This window comes from Acipenser ruthenus, chromosome 3, assembly GCF_902713425.1.
Source record: "Acipenser ruthenus chromosome 3, fAciRut3.2 maternal haplotype, whole genome shotgun sequence".
NCBI lineage: Eukaryota > Metazoa > Chordata > Actinopteri > Acipenseriformes > Acipenseridae > Acipenser > Acipenser ruthenus.
This window is the reverse complement of record NC_081191.1, coordinates 44,061,458-44,082,829: the sequence shown is the minus strand read 5'-3', so window position 1 is coordinate 44,082,829 and position 21,372 is coordinate 44,061,458. Positions and strand designations below refer to the sequence as shown.

Below are 21,372 nucleotides of genomic sequence, written 5' to 3'. Positions count from 1 at the left end.
GTATATTAAGTGGTGTTGGTGGGTCAGTACAGGGGCATTCTTCCCTCTGGACCAAATCCCCACCTGATTTAAACACAGATTTGTTTCAATTGCACAAACCAGGCTCAGGTCCATGCAAGTCTCACGGGGGCACAGGTACCCATGTCCTTTACGTACATAGGGTTCGTAGGGACTCTCGCGTTTGCCGTTGTCTGTGTGCCCAGGACGCATATCTGTCTGTCTGACATGGGCAGCCCCACAGAGGATTTTTTTTGTTTGTTTGTTTTTTTAATCATGCAGGTAATGCATCTGCGTTGTGTGAGGTTCAATCTTCAGAACGTTAGCACATTCATACTCTGCATTGTAGTTCCCGCCGTGGAGAGCTGGAAAACATGGACCTGGGAATATTTGGATCAGTGCGGACTGAAGGACTGATACCGAGTTGCACCCCTTTCATGTGACCTCCTGTGTACGCTTGCTTGTTTTGCAGAAATCCTTTTCATGCTTTCTTGCCGACTGCTTCCAAAGCATAAACAATTGAGTTTTCAAAAATGTTATCGGTTGCTGACAGAAATAAATGGATCAGAAGTTTAATGGGGTTTTTTTGCTGTCTATTTAGCTGTACTATAGTAATACTGCTAAGTTTAAGGGTCTACTGGTTGCTTGGCAGAATTCAGGGTTCTCCCCAGGAATTCTGTCCAGCCGGGCGGCTAAATATTATAGCCGGGAGCACTTAACAGAAAAATTCACTTGCCTTAACTTAAATATATAATAAGACAAAGAATTTGAATAATGTGTTATCTTTCATTGACTATATCTAGTTACGCATTTTGTTAATGTACGTCTATTTTAGTTTTTCGCTGTTCTACATTTTTTTAAAGTAACTGTTCATTTTGACCATTTTTTAACACAACAGTACTCACATTTGGTCACCATCACAACTGTTGCATGAAACCGGAGTGTAATAATCCAGGACTGCACTTAAGCATGTGTATGTCAGCTGACAAGTGTTCAGCTGATATTGCATCACAACTTTTTTCTTAAAAGCGTACAGCCTCTATATATGAACCCCCAATATCTCTCACAAGCACCTGGGTACATATTGTTACGATATCACAACACATGGAATAAGTGTTTTTTTTGTTGGTTTTTTTTTTTGGTGCATATGTATAGCTATTATGTACTATATATCACCTTACAGTACAATAATATGACAGAAAAATGGACTGAACGATAATACTCCAAAATAATCTTAATATTTTTTTAATAAAGTAGCCGGCGCAAATATAGTATTAGGCGGTGGAATGCGCCGATCGCCTGCTTGTTTTGACCCCCTGCATTGATTGTCACTATTTTTGCTTTGAAAATAATTTGTTAATTTTTTTAGCAGTCATTTTTTATGTTTTAGCTTCTCGAAGTGCTTAACACAGAAAACCCGCCCCTTCAGCTCTCTGATTGGTTAAATGTCGTGTCAAGACGTAACACAGTTGTCATGTGGTTCCAAGATTTTTTTTTCACTCAGCAACGCAAACTAATCTACTGTGCTAGAAGTGAAATCAATCCTTATTGTTAAAGGCACAGTAGCATCTGCAAGACGGGCGGATCGGGTTTTTTGGCTGAAAAGGCCTGGGGAGAACCCTGGAATTAATGGTAGTTCTGACATGTACAGGGTTTTGTCGTCCATAAAAGATGTGCTCCCCTCAAGTGAAGATTGATATGAATTATGCTGATACAGTTTTAAGAAATGTCACGAAAGCAGGACTTCACTTACTTGGTGTTCTGGCACGGACAGCAGACCACGGATAGTTTGCAATATTGAAAAAGCAAGTTAGTTAGTTTGGGGAACCCAGTAGAAAATTATAAGTGAGACCAAAACATTAATTATAATTTATGAATTTAAAAACCAGATAGGTTCCGAACTTCTACAGCATTTGGTCTCCTTTATATGGAGCAGTGGGGTATGCCTGGTTGAGTAGAAGGGTGGATTATTTTATTCTGCCTTTTTGTTGTTCTTTCTTTTAGACAGAAAACAAATTCTGTTTACTTTTAGTGATTGTTTCTTTATTAAATGAAACAAAGTAGGAAAAAAGATGTGTGAACCATAACATTAAGACTTTGTACTTTATTGGGGCTGCCACCATTTTCTCTGGCACCTTCAGTTTTTTTAGTTGAGCGTCCTGGACCCTCAATGGGGAAAAGTTTTGGAGCACGCTGACTGGCTAGAACCAGGTTTAGAAATTATTCAAAGCAGTGTACATACTGCAAGAACATAAGAAAAGTTACACGCGATGGGAAGCCATTTGGCCTATCAATGCTCTTCCTCTTATCACCTATTAAAGAGTTATGCTTAAACTCCGTAGCAACAACTTGTATTGGTAGCCCATTCCATACCCTCGCTGCATTCTGTGTAAAGAAGTGTCTCTTCCCCACTAAGTTTCCAAATGTCTTCTTATGACAGAGGGTAGGAAACAAAACCAGTTTAGTGTAGTGTTTCTGTAATTAATCAAATCCTAGTTAGAAGGCCTGCAAGATTATGCAATAACCCTTCTACACCTAAAGCAGCATGATCAGCACCTCAGCTTTCACATTTGCCTGTTAATTCAAATAACTATACTAATTAAGTACACACAATGTTGGATCATTTTGGACTATCAATATACACAAGGACACAGGGAGCTAGCAATAGAGAACTAAAAGGTTTACTTAAAAGTTAAGGCTAAAAACATTAACACATGTAGAAAACATTTTGAATTGTTTTCTTCTAATGATTGTCATTTTGGTTCATTCTAACCAGCAGTTACAGTGCGATGGCACCCCTGAAAAGAACATACTGCTTATTCATATTGAATATTTAAAAAGAAATTAAATAGGTCACAGTAACCAGGACATTTCAGTAAAGGATAAACAGCACATTCAAATGAGTGGTGTAATATACATGGTTGATTCAGTAAGTTCTTGCAACAAATGTACAGAAATTCTGGAAAAACGTTATGGTAATGAATGCATATAACAATGTTCATTAGAATTTGATGAAAAGTAAAAACAAGGTGTTGTGCCGTAAAGGTGACCCCAGTAAGTAAGACACCATGAGGTAGATACTGATAATAAGAACTATAACAAGTGATTCACAATTGGAAGATGGAAGTTTATATGCATTCAGTCAGGAAAGCCATGTGCTCCATTGTTTTATTAAAACAGGAGAGGCTAATTACACCAATTGGATTAGCACATCTTCTTCAGTCATTGCCAGTAGCCACACCAGATATGGGGATACGATGAAAATATCAAGTGCAGTGCCCTGCTTCCTGGACATCTGAGTTAAGTTCAATGAGGTTTGGAGCAATTGTGCATTATGAACACTTCAGGTCACTTTTGGGATACAATATATATCCCTTAAAATTCCATGTGCTTGGGCAACAATGCCACAGTGCAGAAAGTCATTGCAGCTTGGCTGTGCTATTTATATAGTATTTTCACAACACAATATTACCACAACTCAGAATATTTGTTTTTCATGTTTATTTTTTTCATTTCAGTTTCGTTCTAGTTTTTAAACATTGTCCAGTTTCTAGTACTGTATAGTTAAGGATTTATTTTTTTTTTATTTTTTTTTTAGCTTTAAAACATTTGTTTTAGTTAACTGAAAAAAACACTGATTAGCACACAAAAGAGGGGTTATGAGTGGAAGTTGGAACAGGGAAGGTGTATGGGTGTGAGGTGTTGGGGGAGTGTGGGGTTAAGAGCTTTTCTTGGTCCCAAAATAACTGGTGCCTCGTTTCCAAAGAATTGGGGGGGAGAGTAAATCACCCACTTTGAAGTTGCGCAATTTAATTTATTTAGTTATTTTATTTGAAATATACATTATAAATGGAGCACTTGCTTTAACAACGTGTAAGTAAAAGGAGGTTGTTTTTCTTCTCATATACACTACACAATTACACAATTCCTTCCACCCACCCACACCAGCAGAGTGTTTAAGCCCCCAGCTAGTTGGTTACTCACAGCGGTCGGTGTCTGTGTGTGGGCCGAGCAGCTCCTAGCTCTCTCTCCTCCACGTCACTCTCCCCTCCGGAGCTACTGGCCGTGGCGTCTGAATCAAAGGCCGTCTCAACTGTCCTGAGGGCAGCCCCCAAGCTGCCTACCAGCCAAGACATCTCCCCAGAGCCCAGCTGGGCAGGGAAGAGTGGCAGGGAGAGTGGGGAAGTGGTGCGGGGCAAGAAGGGATGCTTCCCGAAATGACTAGGTCCAGCTTGCAAGGCGTTGCACAGGAGAGGGCTGGTTCTGTATAGCGTGTCCTGGGCCTGTACACTAGCTCCCCCTCCTGGCAGGGTGCAGTCTCCTCTTAGCACACTCTCCACTAGCCCCTTTAGCTGCTGTACTGCGTGCCTCTCCACCTGCTTGGCCTGGACTACCTGCAGCCTCTTGCAGATCCTCAGGGCTCGCACCTCCATCTCAGCCTGTCTCTTCACTGCCTCCCTGGCTCCAGCCTCAAGCTCCCCTAGGCTGGGCAGCTCTGAAGTACAATCTGCCCCAGCACCGCACATGGTCAAATCTAGTGACTTCCTAAAGCCATTAGCGCTCTTAGTCGGCTCCAGGCTGACACCGTTGTTGACAACAGTCTTTCCCTTCGACCCCAGGGGGGCCTTTTGGAGAAGGTCATTATTACTGTAATTTCTATTTGTCACATATCCCTCTTTTTTCACAAAGCGAGTTCTGCCATCAGCCCATCTGGCTTTAGGGCCTGGAAGTGACAGCAGCAGGTCCCCTGGCTGATTTACTACTTGCAAGTCTATTCTTCTGCCCTCCTCAGTTGCAGAGTCCTGGGTACCAGCAGTAGTAGTATTGTTGCCAATGCTAGATGCCGTGCTGCCTTCTTCTAATGTAATTCTACCACCAGCATCGCTGCTTAGACGTTTTTGTGCCAATGCACCATTAAAACCATTAATATTACCGCGAGTGGTGCTGTTATTATTACTGGTATTACTAGCTGCTGCAGAAGCAGCAACAAAAGTGCGAACCCTGTACAACCTTACCCGGCCTTTGGCAGATTTTGGCTCCCGCCTACAACTACGACTGCGACTACTAACACTGCTGTTTTCGCGAGCAATCTTATCTGAGCTATCTTCTTTCCCGCAACAAGGAACACCAATGATCCTGTCGATCTTGCCAAACGCCGTGTGGGGACCATTACTGCTGTTGACGAAACCGGGAAAGGAGGAGGTGGCACTGCTGTAAACCGCGGCTGGGGCTGCCGGCTCTTTAAAACCTGATTCCCAGGACTTTGTAGGGGCTTTGCTGCAATGTGTTGCCCTGCTGTTGGTGCTACTTGGAAAACACAGACGTTTCCCCTCCCACCTGCTGCCCTGGTAATGGTGCATGGCTAAAAAACAAGCAGTGTTTATTGTACGATCCCCTGTGTTTGTCGCTGCTTCGCTCTGCCCAGTTCCGTCTCCAGCAGAGCGGGGTAGAACAAGGGAGGAGTCTGGGTCCCCTTTACTGCTTGTGCAGCTTGTACTAGCGGCCAATACAGTACCTGTCGTCCTGACAGCTGGCGTTGTCACAAAAACGCATCGTCCGTCGCCAGTTTTACTATCGCCGTCGTTACTATTTTTATCATCGGTAACAGAACTGTCTGTTTTCTTCATTTCTTCCCCACTTCCATTTACACCTGTGTAACAATCCACCTCGCATTCTGGCACATCGGCACTGCCGGTCCCACCAGTCCCAATAGTGGACTCCTTGCTGTTTAGAGCAGTTACGTTACCGCTTTTGTTGTTGTTGCTGATATTATGAATATTATTAGCATACCCGCAGACTTGAGGCCTAACGCTGTCGGTAGAATCCGCGAAGCCCGCGCCTGGAGTAGTAGCAGTGACGCCCGCAGGAGCATCAGAGGCTTCGTTCCCATTCACCAGTGGAGCGCCGCTCCCCCGCTTGTTGCAACTGATGCTGCTGCTGGGCAGGACCCCGGATCCATCTCCGCCCGCTGCACTGGCATTCATCTTAGGCCAGGTGAAATAAAAATACATCGTCCAGTCTGCTTGGTGGCATGACCGGGAGAGGATGGGTACGTGTGGAGAGAGTTCCGGCGCATATATCGCAATGCACCGGGGAGGCAGATCCAGTTCCACCAGCCGCTGCTGCCTCTCCCTCTCTGGTTTCTCTAACAATAATTCTCTTTGCTCTTTGCTGTTGGTTCTCTCTCTCTCTCCTCCGCGCTCTTTCCGTCTACTCCCAGTCGGCAAACACTGCGCAGGCGCCGCTGCGTCATGCAGCCTTTCCTCGGTGGGTACTACAACTCCCAGAGATCAATGGCATGCTAATTGTTCTTTATACTGCATTTATTATTGTTACAGTATTTGTTTATTTAGCAGACGCCTTTATTGAAGGCAATTTACAGAGACTAAGGTGTGTGAACTATGCATCAGCTGCAGAGTCAATTACAACAACGTCTCACCAGAAAAACGGAGCACAAGGAGGTTCAGTGACTTGTGTCACTGAATATTACTATATTACTTGTTTAACATCTTAATTATTATAGTCTTCTGTATTGCAACCCACATAAAAAAAAAACCCTGCAATACCACTACTGCAATTATAAAACATTATAATGCAGTGTAATACAAAGTACTGCTGCGTCCACAGTACTGACGTATTTATTTGTAAGGGTGAATCTAGTCTTTATAATATGCATGGCACACCTATTACATCTGTCTGCTTTTTATATTTATTTATATTGGGATATAATAATATAACTTGCACGTGTAATTCAAAAGATATCCTTAGAAAGAAAGAAAGAAAGAAAAAGAAAGAAAGAAAGAAAGAAAGAAAGAAAGAAAGGGATGGATATGCTCTTAATGCATAGTAGTTTCCCCCATTCCAGGTTTTAATATGTGCTTTATTAGCCACAGTGTAAAGGTACCAAGCTCAGGTGTGTCTTATTAACTCACAGTAAAACCAGGAGGATCAAACTGTTATGCAATGGTTACAGGTGTCTGCCAAATAAATAATAATAATAGGAGTCTTATTTCCATCCCTGAATGTACTTACTGTGCATTTCATGTAACTATAGGGTGGAATGCCTCAGTACAAACTATAGTTACTTTTTATCCCTGACATCTCCCCACATGGCAGGACAGATGGCAAAAACCCTCCCTCCCAGAACACATGACTACAGCAATGGAGCATCGGCCCACCCCTCACATTTCAGGGTGGGGTTTAGGATTTCAAATCAGCACAAGGGGAAGGGTTGTGATGGGTTATTACTCAACCAATGAGGTTATGCATACATAGAGAATTTAAATGATACATCTTTATTAAGTAATACAGGTGCACTCCACTTATAACGGATCCTGTTAGAACGGAGTTTGGTTTACTGCCAAACATCATGGGCTTTAATGGGGAATTACTCTGGTTAAAACTGACTCGTTTATAACATATATACTGTTTAATACGTACAGTTTGCATGTTCCACAGGTAGATATTTTGCACAAATAAGGTACAGTAAATGACAGTCACTTACAGTCAGGAACAACAGCTGCTGTTTACTTATTTTTCTACTTGCTTTTCTTGGCACAGACGTTGTACAGTTTAAATGTATAGCATATACCATTTTAATTACATCTAGTGAAAATACACATTCGTAAAATGGTACTACTTATTGCATTGTACAGCCCACATGGGCATGTTTTGTACAAATAATAAACTCCCATTCTTTGGCAGTTAAGCTTTCTTGTATTATTTATATTTAAGGTACTTCTGTTAGCAGTTACAGACAGCATTTCGAATTGTGTTTACTACATACTTTGTTTATTAAAATGATTTCCATTATCCCTTGGAGTCCATTATAAGTGGAGTGGACCTGTACAACATTGCAATGGACAACACAGTTACAAATAAGTAAATAATAAGTAATGACTAATAAGTAAATACACCAACGCCACCTGTTGGACGTCAATCATATTACAAGAAGAAAACCATTTCCCCCTTTTTGTTGCCTACTATTCCCTAACTAACATCCATATTTTGTATGCTGCTCAGTGAGATGTTGAGGTAATTACACACTGTATTATAATAACTGCTCGTGTCACTCACTCGCGTCACGACATAGGCTATAAACTACAATTCCCAGAAGCCTTCCGTGATCAGGCGAACTATCATCATTATTTGTGTGGCGGCGACTGCGCAGTGCAGCTTTGGGCCTAAAATAGTGTTGCGGTCGGAGCGGGGAAGGAAGGCGACTAGAAACAATGGCAATGGCGGCTACTGCAGCTGGAGGAACGGGCTCAGGAAGCACCGCAGTTACCGGGCAAGGGGGTAGCGGTGCATCAGCACTCGGGGTGGGCAGGAAAAAAGATGGGGGGCCGCCGGTGAAGTACTGGGAGAGCGCGGAGACGATTTCCCAACTTGAGTCGGTGCGGGTTTGGACCGGGAAGCATTACAAAAAGGTAAAGGTAGCTCTCCTCCATTGATTCACACAAAGCGCGCACTGGTCAGGCACGACGGGGGTAACGCACAAAACACACAACAAATAAACCCATGCTGATTAAATACGAGTCGTATATCAGTTTATGGAGACTCATTTATGTACTATTGGAAAAGGTTCGCCGCTATGCACACACACTGGCGCATGCAACAGATAGATATGTATTGTTGTTTTTATTATAATTTTTTTTGGGGGGGCGGTAATGTTAATAAAGCATACCATGGAACTGGAATTATATGTACAGTCAGGAATATTGACTTTGTACCGGTGTTTATCGATGTGGTACCGTTAAGATAGCATGTAGTGAGGATGAGAGAGATAACTCGCACCAGAAGGCCTGAGAGGGAAGAGAAAATGTAATCACAAAGAATCGTTTTCACCAGTTTTTAATAAAACTGTAAATAATTATGTGTGTATGTATACTGCCCTTTTTATCTATCTATCTCTCTATATATAATATATATATGTATATATATATGTATATATATATATGTATATATGTTTAACTGAATAGAGCAACACAACAATACAACAGGCTATTCCATGTGACAGTCTTTGTTGTAATGTTTACGTATTTTTGGAGGTGTCTTCTCGGCAAATTGAGAGTGCTGTTAATCAATTTAGTCCCTGTTTTTAAATCGTTTCAGTCATTGAAATACTATATTGAAAAAAAAATACACACTATAACATCTGTGCAATACAGCCCAGTGCTTTTAGATTGATGTGCGCGGTGTTTTGCTGTCTTTACCAAACAAAGCCCCTAAGTACACGGTGTGTGTGGTTGGACTGCACGTTATCATTACCACAACATAGAAAAACAAATGCAAATAGCTATGTATTAACAGGCACAATTTACTCACTTGGCATGTTAAAGTCTTAAGATGTATTTGTTTTTTTTAAATTTAAGTCGATAAAACGAGTGCCGTAATAGGGTAAGCAGAAGAAAGGAGTTACCGATTTCTGTTGAGGGACTCTGTACTGTCACAGGCATGATCTAGTTGTGGGCGGGAGTGACTGATTAGAAACTTTACTAGTCAGTTTTACTCAGCATTCTACACGCTCCAGAATAGGATAAAGTGGGACAGGCATGGACATATATAATCCGTATGATGAATTATAAACTGCATTTCTGTTAAGGGATTTTATTTGATAGTACCCTGGATTTTTGTTTCACATTTATTATTATTTTGAGTGTCAGGACATATGCAAACTTGTTTAATAAAATGCTATACACAGACGGATCATTTAGTGGTGTTATCTTATTTTGCTCTAATTAATATGCCCACTTATTTTTTGGGATTCTTTAATTGTTTTGCTGTAAAACATCCAGAAATGTTCAGGCATGACATTATCTACACTAATACAGGGTTTTGACAAACCTGTGGGAATGAGCTTTAGCTGCATCTCCTGTTGCAAGTACATTTCAGTCACAGTGGGCAAGACAAGACAGACTTTTCTAGAAAACAGATAGTCGCTTGGTTGGCAAGTTATTTCCTTTGCACAAATTACTGATGCTTAGTTCTAAATCGTTTGGGGTAGATTTTTTTTTTTATATAGCACTATCTGAAGATTTCCACTCCAACTTCCTTAAGGTAATGAAAGCAATAACCATGGATCCCTCACAACAATTTAAACATCTTTCAGACTCACCACATAGTGTGTTCTGAACCTGAGGGAGGATGCTGTATTCTGGTGTAGTCCTGTATGACTGGAAATATCAGGGTACAGAAACCATAAAGAATTACTGACATGAATGGTTTCATTTTTTTGGCGGATGGGGTTTGTCAACCAGCCGCCTAGATTCGAGCCTGCGAGGAGATAACGCCCTGTGCTGAAGCTGGGCATTTAATGTTTTTGTTAGCGTTATATTTTAATAACATATATTCAACTGAGAGCAGCAGTGCGGAGTAGTGGTTAGGGCTCTGGACTCTTGACCGGAGGGTCGTGGGTTCAGTCCCAGCTGGGGGACACTGCTGCTGTACTCTTGAGCAAGGTACCTAGATTGCTCCAGTAAAAACCCAACTGTATAAATGGGGAATTGTATGTAAAAATAATGTGATATCTTGTAACAATTGTAAGTCGCCCTGGATAAGGGCGTCTGCTAAGAAATTAAGTCCGTTTAACATAAACTAAACTCAGAAATCTTATTCCTGCCCACGTACAAAATATAAAATGCAGGGTTTATGTGTTGCATTTATGGATGAACTGAAAAGAGAAATATCTATCGTAAGATGGACAAGTGATGATGATAATAAACACTAATACAATGTAGAATAGTATTTCCTACAGTTTTGGTTTCATTGTGGTAAAGAGGACATTTTAAATAAGGTGATAACGACAATTCAAACATTGAAGTTAGCTACAGTAAATATCTTTTTTTTTAACCTGAAAGAGAACCACTTGTACATGATGACACGATTGCGTAATTGTTTGGATCCAGACACTTCCTAATACAGGAGTCTCATTGCTGTAGCTGAAAGCGCACTACGGCCATAATGACCGTGAATAGACAGATTTTGAGGGGCATTGCGGCAATTGCTGCAAGGCCAGTGTTAATTTTGAGCCCTGTAAAGATATAAAGGTTACTTTTTATTGGAGAAATAAGAAACCTCAATATTGCTGAGTGTTTTAAAAATGCAATGATATTAGATTTGAATCTTGTCTGTACCCAGGTATGTGGATGCATTTTCACCTTGTGACAAATGATGTACGACATGACTGTCAATTGTTTAAAATAACGAGTACAAATAGTCTTGGAATTATTGGAGGTTAATAGACACTTTAACAGTTCTTAGTTGTTGAGATTCAGCATGTTTATTATGAACATGCTGGAATTTTGAGTTGATGTGTTTGCTTCTTTCCACAGTATGTTCAGGCCGACTCCCCCACCAATAAAACGCTTGCAGGTCTGGTGGTGCAGCTGCTGCAGTTCCAAGAAGATGCCTTTGGGAAACGTATCAATAACCCTGCGCTCACCAAACTGCCGGTGAGTGAAGTACTCTGCTGGGGCGGGGACGGGCGGGGGGGGGGGGGGGCGGGGTGGGGCGGGGGTGGGGTGGGGCGGGCGGGGACGGGGGACGGGCGGGGGGGGGGGGGGCGGGGTGGGGCGGGGGTGGGGTGGGGCGGGCGGGGACGGGGGGCGGGGGGGGGGCGGGGGGCGGGGGGGGGGGCGTATATAAAAATTGTAATCCAACCGATTCTTGGTGTTGTCCCACTACCGAAACAACATGCAAGTTCCTCACACATTATATCTACGTCATTTAGTTTTCTGTTTTTTTTTTTTTGTTTTTTTTTTTGTTTTGACAGAGATACCGATTTTTTTAAAGTCTGGCACGTCTGTCTCTACAGACTTTTTCTACTTCATCCTCCTCTTATTTCCTTCTACCATTTGGCTTCTGCCTTTTTTATTAAAGGTTTACAGCTTCTATACATGCCCCCCCCCCCCCCCCCCCCCCCCCCCCCATATCTCCGACAAGCACTTGTGGATACCTATTTTTACGATATCATAAAAAAAAATATGTAATATATAAAGCCATAGGGTACCATAATACGACAAAATGGACAATGATAATACCCCAAAATAATAAGAATTATGAAAGTAGCCAGCACATATATAGTTTTAGACGGTGGTTTGTGCCACTTGCCGGCTTATTTTGAATGCATACTTTATTAAATATTTAATATCTAATTCATTTTCCTCTGTGTTTTGTTCAGGCAAAGACCTTCCTGGACTTCAAGGCAGGAGGTGCCCTGTGTCACATCCTGGGGTCAGTCTACAAATTCAAGAGTGAGCAGGGATGGTGAGTGGATGTCTTTTTGTTTATATTTTTGTAGAAAGCCAAACAAATGAGCCCTTCCAAAATTAAAAAAAAAACTTGCTTCAAAAAGCAGTAAAAACACCAGCTTGTAAAACTGCCACAACAAAAAAGGAAACTGGAAGCATTTTCTTTAGCAGTGTTTTGGAAGTGGGCAGTGGAAAAGCAATCTTCCTGTCAGCATCTCTGTATGTCACCATACGTGTCCTTGGGGGCTGCAGAATGTTTGCGTACATTGTGCACCAAGTGATCTGATGCATGTGAATAGTTAATTTTCAGAGCTGCAGAACAATCTGGGACACTTAAAAGCCGTGAAATTGAGGGCTGGGACTAGCAGGGTGGAGAGCGACTGTATTTATTTTATTAACTAATATATAATGTAGTGACCAGGCTGATTCCTCTCTACAGGCGAAGGTTTGATTTACAGAACCCATCCCGGATGGACAGAAATGTTGAGATGTTCATGACTGTTGAGAAAACACTGGTGCAGGTAAGCATGTTTATATGCCTTTCATGCTGCTACAGGCGGTAGTAGTGGTGGAGGTTTTGTAACACTAATTCATCCTTATTTTCAAACCATCTGGGGAGGACGTAAGTCAGTCAGCGAATCGACTGCAGCCAATAATATCACTTGAATGTGAGCTACAACAGCACCTCAATATTTTCCACACTGCAGCCTGCAGTGTACAAGTGTCCTAATGCATTATTTAGGTGGGGGGTGGAATAAATACATTTAGAGGTTACTCAGAACCCGATTTAGCAGTCATCTAGGACTATCTAATGTTAAATTGAATGTGGTAGTCCAAGATTAGTGCTAATCAGGGTCTGTGAAACCAGCCCTAAAAGTTGGGATTGGCAAAACAGTTGGCAGTAAACAGAACAAGGTTCAGAAAAATGTCATTTTATACTTTGTGTCTAATCATTGAATCCCTGTTTTCAGAATAACTGCCTGACCAGACCTGCTGTCTACCTTGTCCCTGAAATTGAGCAGAAGCTGGCGACTAAACTAAAGGACATCATCAAGCGGCACCAGGTACTTTTCACTCGGGGTGTAAATCGTTTAGAGTTTAAACGTCAGTTAAGTGTCAAACGTTTTTAATTTTGCTTAATCGTTTAAACTTTGTCAAAAATGTGCAGGTCAAATATTTAGAAGCGGCTGACTACAAATAATGGCTACTCCTCCCTTTGTCATTGGATATTCACCTCCCAATGTCTAGCATGCTTTTGGTCACTAGTCTGCTTCTATGAAGCTGTATCTAGCGCGGAGAAGGTGGGGCCCAGAAATGTGATACAATTCGGGCTGAAAACATAACACGGTTGATTACTGAGACGATCGCAAATGGCATGCAACCAATTTCAATTGTAGAGGATACCAGATTCGACTTTAATGTCTTTTGTTGAGCCAGATTACAGATTCCATTTTGTTTTTTTTGGTCTTCTTTTTCTTTTGCTGCCAGTCCGATAAGTACAAACTATAGCTATTAGTAAAATTATTATTATTATTATTATTATTATTATTATTATTATTATTTTTTTAACCAGAATATTGATTCTGTGAATTAAAACATGATACTGTACTTGGAATAAAGTCAGTTTGGTGTGAACATAACTAGTTCGTGTCTCTTTTATATACAGTAAGTAGGATAGATTAGCGATTTGGATTTTAGCACTGTTTGAATAATTAGACTGCATAACATTTCTGTAATAATGCATTCATGCTCGCCTTCCAGTCAAAACACACCATTATCGTACCGCCGATTGCTATTATTTTTTCATATTGCTTCACTGTTTTTATACATTTATTTATATATATGGCTTAATTTAGTAATTTATTTGATTTTTAATTTAGTTGTTTTTTTCTGTCAAACAACTTAATGGTCTTTTAAATAGGTCAAGCCTTCATTTTTCATGTACAAATGAGATCGCAACATGTTAATAAGCGTCTAATCTTTATTAAAGCTATAATGAGAAATAGTGTTTTGCTGGACTTACTATTGCAATCGTTATGACGAGTAACTGTATTTAAATGAATATATGTTGCTTCAGCATTTTAAATGGAAAAAGTAAGACTAATGATTTAAAAGCCCATTTAGTGGTTTCACAGAAGAAAAAAATGTGAATTAAACCAATGTTACTATTAACGCGTTTCTCAGTGGTGATTGAGATACACAAATGGATTAACAGGCATCAATTGCATTTAAGGAGAGTAGAAAAGCCAGTGTAAAAGACCTATTTTAGACATATATATGCAGTAATTTATAGAAAGCTATTTATCTTAAAATGCTTAGAGCCCTTGCAGGTAACGCACTTCCCCCAAGATGGCAGACTTCCTGTTTTCTCCTAATGTCGAGACCGCACATCGAGGGGGACGCATACTACCCCCTTTACACAGTGCCTTTTCAAAATGTTTTTATTTTAATGTTTAAACTATATATTTTTAAAAGTTTAAACGTTTATTAAATTAAACAGAATCTAGCACCTCTACTTTTCACTAGGCGTAGAAATATTGAATGGATAGCAGGGTTCGAGACTGCGACCAAAATGGTTGCAAATGCGAAAAAAATGTTGGCAACTGTTTTTGGGGGGGTTTGGATCCTGTAACAAATGCTGCCTCCCTTTTAAAAGCACGTGTCAATATTTATGAATGCGCTATGACGTCGGTCTGTGTATATATATATATATATATATATATATATATATATATATATATTAAAAAAAACAAAATAAACGTATATTGCATGTTTTAATAAACTGAAGTGTGAGAAGGACGGTACAATTTGATTGAATACAAATGCTTGTAAGTGCAGAGTGCTGTATTAATACCAGCAGAATACAGTAGCCCCACAGTTGTGATGGTGACCAAACCTGTGTAAATACTGTTGTGTACAAATGTTGCTTAAAATGAACAGTTGCATTTAAGAAATTTAGGACAAGAACAGTGAAAAATAAAAATACACTTAAGGTTTGTGTGTTACACATGTGCCATTAACAAAATGCTCTGAAAACCTAAAATAAAGAAAATAATTTTAATGAAGGGCTGTAATGCAGTAAAATGCTCAATAATTAAGCAAAAAAGGAAGTGAAAAGGTTTCCGTATCAAGCTGAAAAAGTTTTAATTGTAAACTCAAACCAACGTTGTCTTTCGCCAATCAAATCATAGGGTGTCTAAATAGTTTTGAGTTAACACAGATTTTCTGTTGCATGTTCTTTAGCAGCCGCAATTGTCCCAGATATAAGATGTAGTTACATTGTTTACCGTCAGGAGTTTAAAGTACAGCTAAGGAAAGGTCATGTGTGCGTGATGAATCATTACCATTTTGCTAATTTGCATACGTTTTGCATCATGCTTTGTATAATTTATGGCACTTCTGACAGCACATGAAGATGATGTCAGCGCCCAGAGTGAAAGGAAAGCTTGCTTCCATTTTTTTTTTTTAAACCTCATTCTGTTTAGATAAACTTCCTTGATCACACGTCAGCAGAGGAAGTTGAAGTGATCACAACGAGCGATCATATACAGTATATGTTAAAAAAAAAAAATTATATCAATATTTAAGATATAACGAATGCTAGAAAACATGCTTGTTTTGTTTCAAAGAACAGATGTATAGAAATGTTTAAGATTGAAAGGTCACACTTTTTTTTGTCTGTATGCCATACAAGACTAAAAAAGCGAATGTGTATTATCTTTGGACAATTTTGTATTTTTCTTGGATGTGTATGGAAAATCAAAACATCTCTTCAGCGAAAGAAGCAAGCGCAGTAATTTAAGACGTTACCATCATGAAAAAAGTGTGCAACACACAAACCTTAAGTGTATTTTTGTTGGCTCCTGGTAAGACATTTGTCTGGAGCTCTGGATAGTGTAATATTGATCCTTCTGTCAGATAAGGGCACTTAGGCTGTAACAGTGCATTTTATGTCTATGAATAGTGATGCATTGTATAGTGATTGAGGTGTGTATTGTTTAGGGATGGGAATTTCGAATAGTTTCCAACTCGAATACACAGGTTCCAAAATTTTCTTGTAGGCGATTACCCAAACTCTAGTCTCTGCTCTTACGTTCCCAAGAGTAAAAGGCAAATGTGTATGTGTACTACAAGCAGACAGCATAACCGTGTAAGCCGGTAAAGTTTGTTTACCCTTTGGAGGAGCCAGCCAGGTTCACAAAGTGTACAAACAATGTTCAAGACAAGATTTCTCACTCTATTTCATTAGGCACAGGTTTTTCCTTTTACTGACGGGTCCGTACACAGACACTCAAGTCTGTGGCAAGAGTTATCAGTGTCTGTGGCTGGCACGTTTTATGTAATGTGTAGTTTTTGCAGCTTTTAAGTATCTTGGAACCTGATTGGTTAACTGGAGTCTTGGCGCAGCAGACAAATTAATAAATTTCTAAGTATTTCATAGTCAGAAGTGCAAACAACAAAGGTAGTTGTCGCAAAAGAACATTTAAACCTGCATGGGGAAAGTAGTACTTCATATTTCTGGGTGGGACAGAACGATGAAATGTATGTGTTGTGGACAAATAGTTAAGCAGCTAAAATCAACAACAGCGTGGGAGCACAATGAAAGTGTAAAAGAAATCAATAATTGAGAGCATGTCTTCTGCTGAGAGAGGTGTTTGTGAATCAGGCAAAAGAAGGCAGATCAGGGCAAGTTAAACTGATGAGATTTCTCAGCAGAGACAAATCTGATTTCGAAAAAAATCTTTCCGTTGCCTATGGCCTTGCCAAAGCAAAACTCCCATTTTACTGCCGCTGATACTTTTAAAGACATTGCAACTAAAATTCATCCAACATCGGTTGCGTTTCAGAGGCTTTTTAGCAGTGCTAGGACAGTTGCAAAAAATACAGAAATATATTTTTGCTGAAAGTTTTGATCGCTTAAGTGAAGCACCATTTGTACATGTTGGAAACACTGATTGCAGTGACAAGTCAGTTAATGCTGTATCACCAAGTTCTTGACACTAAACACAAAAAAATAATGACAGAGTTTTTTAGCCTATTGAAATAACCGAGAGATGCTCTGCAGAAAATATATCGAAAGCAATCATAGATTATTTATTTTTTTGACCGTGAGCACTACCCAGTGGAAAAGTTAATTGGGTTTACTTCAGATGATGCAGCTACGTACACACACAAGCTAAATGCGGTTCACCTTTTGCTCTTAATACGGTTTGTATACACACACAGTTCGGTTACAAAGGGGCAGCGACAACCGCACTAGTTAATCCTCTTCGGAACAAGTATCGAGTGCGGTTATTTATTCAGTTTGGTTAGTTAATGCGCACTAACTTACAATCGCACTAACACAACCGCAGTTGGATTTCTGCGCAACTAATGATGTCATTGTTTATAAGACATTTCCGTGTGATAAACATGGCTAAAAAAAATATATATAGGTGCCTGATGAGCCAAGTTGATTTTGTAATATTGATGAATAGTAAATTCATAACAATGGTAAATAGTGCATCCATATAATACACTTTTTATTTAATCAAAGTACAGTTGTATAGTATTTTGTTAAAAAAAAAAAAAAAAAAATTATTTGGTTTTACAACTTAAATAAAACAATATGGGACAATTTGTATCCCCAAATGCCACAGTGCGACCACAACTTGTTTTTCCACCGATTGTCTCATCTGTGTGTTTTGGCACTCCAGGAAATGTCACAGTAAATGACAAAGACGCATATACGACTCCTTAGAACATGATGGGAGACTACATTTGGGGGCTGATTCGTGAAAGTGATTTACAGTATAATTGTAAATCTCGAAAAACTACTCACTTCTAAATCTTTTGTAGTCATTTTTGTATTACTTTAGTATAAATACATGTTAATTTGGATTCATATGCTGTTTTTTTCTGACTTTATGTGAACGAAAAGACACAAATTCGCCCGTTTTCTCATTGGAAATAGGTACATTTCAAAATATCACTGTCCTGGTCACAAAAGCAAAGTTTGTGGGGAATAGCCATTTTCTATACTTTTGAGGCATAAGCAATTAGGAAATAACACTTACTACCCAGGAACAAAAATTGTGTTACATAGTGTAATTAAATACAAGGAACATACCTGGTTGTACTTTTAACCACTTCAACTCCAAATTTAAAAATGAAACCCCTTCCCAGGTACCAGATTTTGAAAATAATGTTTTCAAACCTGTAATTGCTATAAAATGTTAACATATGATGAATAAAACACAAATGAAAATGTTTTTCATTAACCCCTTATGCTGCTGTGTACTACATACCCATATTCAATATAGAGATAAAAATGCTTTTTTTTGTTTTTTTTGTTTTTTTTTTAACAATGAAAACAACAACGCTGCTAATAAAAATAATCAGTAATTATCAAATAAAAATCAAACCACATCAAAACGTGTGCCATTATCAACTTGCTCTGTGCCATTTATTGAAATGTTCAATACAACAGAACCCAGGGTTGCCTTCGCAAACACTGCTCATTTTTCTTTTGTAGTCACAAATGCGTGTACACAGCTACTTTGCACAGACATTGTGATGGATCTGGCTGCCACATTGCCTGTACCCAGTGCTGTGTTTTGATAGTATTTCGTCACAGTACTGCCATTTCAAACCAAACAGCTTCCCGTTTGCAGCTGGCTTACCTGGAAAGTAGCTGCATGCTCTTCTGTTTGTACAGTTTGTACTGTTCTTGGCTCCACATCCTCTTCATCATCATCATCGCAGAGTGATAAGTTAGCATCACTGTCGCTGGTATCGAAATCCTCCGAACCAACTTCATTCCCGTTGCTCATTATAGAAAGACCACGTATGTTGCCATGTTTTAGCTTTCGCTAAAAACTATATAAACTATAACTAAAAAAGTAAAACTAATAAATCAAAAAATAATAATTTTAAACACTATATATATATATATATATATATATATATATACATACACAGACGTGCTCAAATTTGTTGGTATCCCTCCACAAAAAACGAAGAATGCACAATTCTCTCTGAAATAACGTGAAACTGACAAAAGTAATTGGCATCCACCATTGTTTATTCCATATTTAATAAAAATCAGACTTTGCTTTTGATTTTTTATTCGACATAATATTGTAAATAAGAAAACAAATGAAAATGGCATGGACAAAAATGATGGGACCGCTAACCTAATATTTTGTTGCACAACCTTTAGAGGCAATCACTGCAATCAAACGTTTTCTGTAGCTCTCAATAAGACTTCTGCACCTGTTAACAGGTAGTTTGGCCCACTCTTCCTGAGCAGACTGCTCCAGCTGTTTCAGGTTTGATGGGTGCCTTCTCCAGACTGCAAGTTTCAGCTCTTTTCATAGATGTTCGATAGGATTCAGATCAGGACTCATAGAAGGCCACTTCAGAATAGTCCAATGTTTTGTTCTTATCCATTCTTGGGTGCTTTTAGCTGTGTGTTTTGGGTCATTATCCTGTTGGAGGACCCATGACCTGCGACTGAGACAGAGCTTTCTGACACTGGGCAGTACGTTTCGCTCCAGAATGCCTTGATAGTCTTGAGATTTCATTGTGCCCTGCACAGATTCAAGGTACCCTGTGCCAGGCGCAGCAAAGCAGCCCCAAAACATAATCGAGCCTCCTCCATGTTTCATTGTAGGTATGGTGTTCTTTTCTTTTGAAAGCTTCATTTTTTGGTCTGTGAACATAGAGCTGATGTGACTTGCCAAAAAGCTCCAGTTTTGACTCATCTGTCCAAAGGACATTCTTTCTCCCAGAAGGATTGTGGCTTGTCAATATGCATTTTAGCAAATTCCAGTCTGGCTTTTTTATGTTTTTCTTTCAAAAGTGGAGTCTTCCTGGGTCGTCTTCCATGGAGCCCACTTTCACTCAAAAAGCGACGGATGGTGCGATCAGAAACTGACGTACCTTCACCTTGGAGTTCAGCTTGTATCTCTTTAGCAGTTATCCTTGGTTCTTTTTCTACCATTCGCACTATCCTTCTGTTCACTCTGGGGTCGATTTTCCTCTTGCGGCCGCGCCCAGGGAGGTTGGCTACAGTTCCATGGAACTTAAACTTCTTAATAATATTTGCAACTGTTGTCACAGGAACATCAAGCTGCTTGGAGATGGTCTTGTAGCCTTTACCTTTACCATGCTTGTCTATTATTTTCTTTCTGATCTCCTCAGACAACTCTCTCCTTTGCTTTCTCTGGTCCATGTTCAGTGTGGTGCACACAATGATACCAAACAACACAGTGACTACTTTTCTCCATTTAAATAAGCTGAATGACTGATTACAAGATTGGAGACATGTGTGATACTAATTAAAGAAACTAATTAGTTTGAAATATCACTATAATCCAATTATTTATTATCTTTTCTAAGGGGTACCAACAAATGTGTCCAGGCCATTTTAAAATCTTTGTAGAATAAGCAATAATTCATCTCTTTTCACAGCTTCTTTGCTTTATTCTGACATACCAAAGGCATGGAAGTGTACATGATAAAATAGCTTTTAATTTCATCACTTTTCAGGAGGAATGAAGCATTATTTCAATGAGCTGTAAGGGTACCAACAAATTTGAGCATGTCTGTATATATATATATATATATATATATATATACTTGTAAAAGCTGAATGGCTTACTGCAATATATCTCGGCCTTCTAAACGCCCACAGCTAGACTGGAATCGCTACATGACACGCAATTGGATACAAATGTCACCTGACCCTCCCCCAACTTTCATTGCACATTCCACAGTACTAGCACTGCTTTAGAGAATGAAACGTGAAATGCTAGACTGAGAAACCGCTCATAGAACAGAATGGGAAACTTGACGTACCATGCCGTACCTGCATACTGTAAGTGGGTTTTCATTTGATGTACGTGCGTACGTCATGGTGTTGAAGTGGTTAATGATCAGTGTAAATGTTGATGTTACTGTCCATTCATGGAAAATCAACAGTAGATGTTCTATGTTGAGCTACAGTCTAGAGTTTAAAAAAAATTACAAGCTGTTACAAGCGTTGCATACTTAAGGTCCTTACGAATATGCAAATAACGTTTGACTTGCCGTTTGACTGACTTTTAACACTTGTCAAGCATCAGCATTTAAAAAGACGTAT

General features: G+C 39.6%; 2 protein-coding genes across 4 annotated transcripts in view; one reads left to right on the top strand and one right to left on the bottom strand.

The window, feature by feature from the left end:
* Window positions 1-6,282, bottom strand: part of LOC117394807 (KAT8 regulatory NSL complex subunit 1-like) — an 83,185-nt gene extending 76,903 nt beyond the window's left edge. The window contains exon 1 of the mRNA XM_033993401.3: window positions 3,982-6,282. Within this exon, the coding sequence (XP_033849292.3) occupies window positions 3,982-6,008 (2,027 nt within the window). The 5' untranslated portion in view covers window positions 6,009-6,282. The remainder of the gene's footprint in view (window positions 1-3,981) is intronic.
* A 1,842-nt stretch (window positions 6,283-8,124) lies between these two features.
* The window catches only part of LOC117394748 (SWI/SNF complex subunit SMARCC1-like), a 61,906-nt gene continuing 48,658 nt past the window's right edge, over window positions 8,125-21,372 (top strand). For all 3 annotated transcript variants that reach the window (XM_059012982.1, XM_059012981.1, XM_059012980.1), the window contains exons 1-5: window positions 8,125-8,426; window positions 11,331-11,450; window positions 12,179-12,264; window positions 12,688-12,769; window positions 13,220-13,312. In XM_059012982.1, coding sequence (XP_058868965.1) covers window positions 8,229-8,426; window positions 11,331-11,450; window positions 12,179-12,264; window positions 12,688-12,769; window positions 13,220-13,312 — 579 coding nt within the window. In that variant the 5' untranslated portion in view covers window positions 8,125-8,228. The remainder of the gene's footprint in view (window positions 8,427-11,330; window positions 11,451-12,178; window positions 12,265-12,687; window positions 12,770-13,219; window positions 13,313-21,372) is intronic.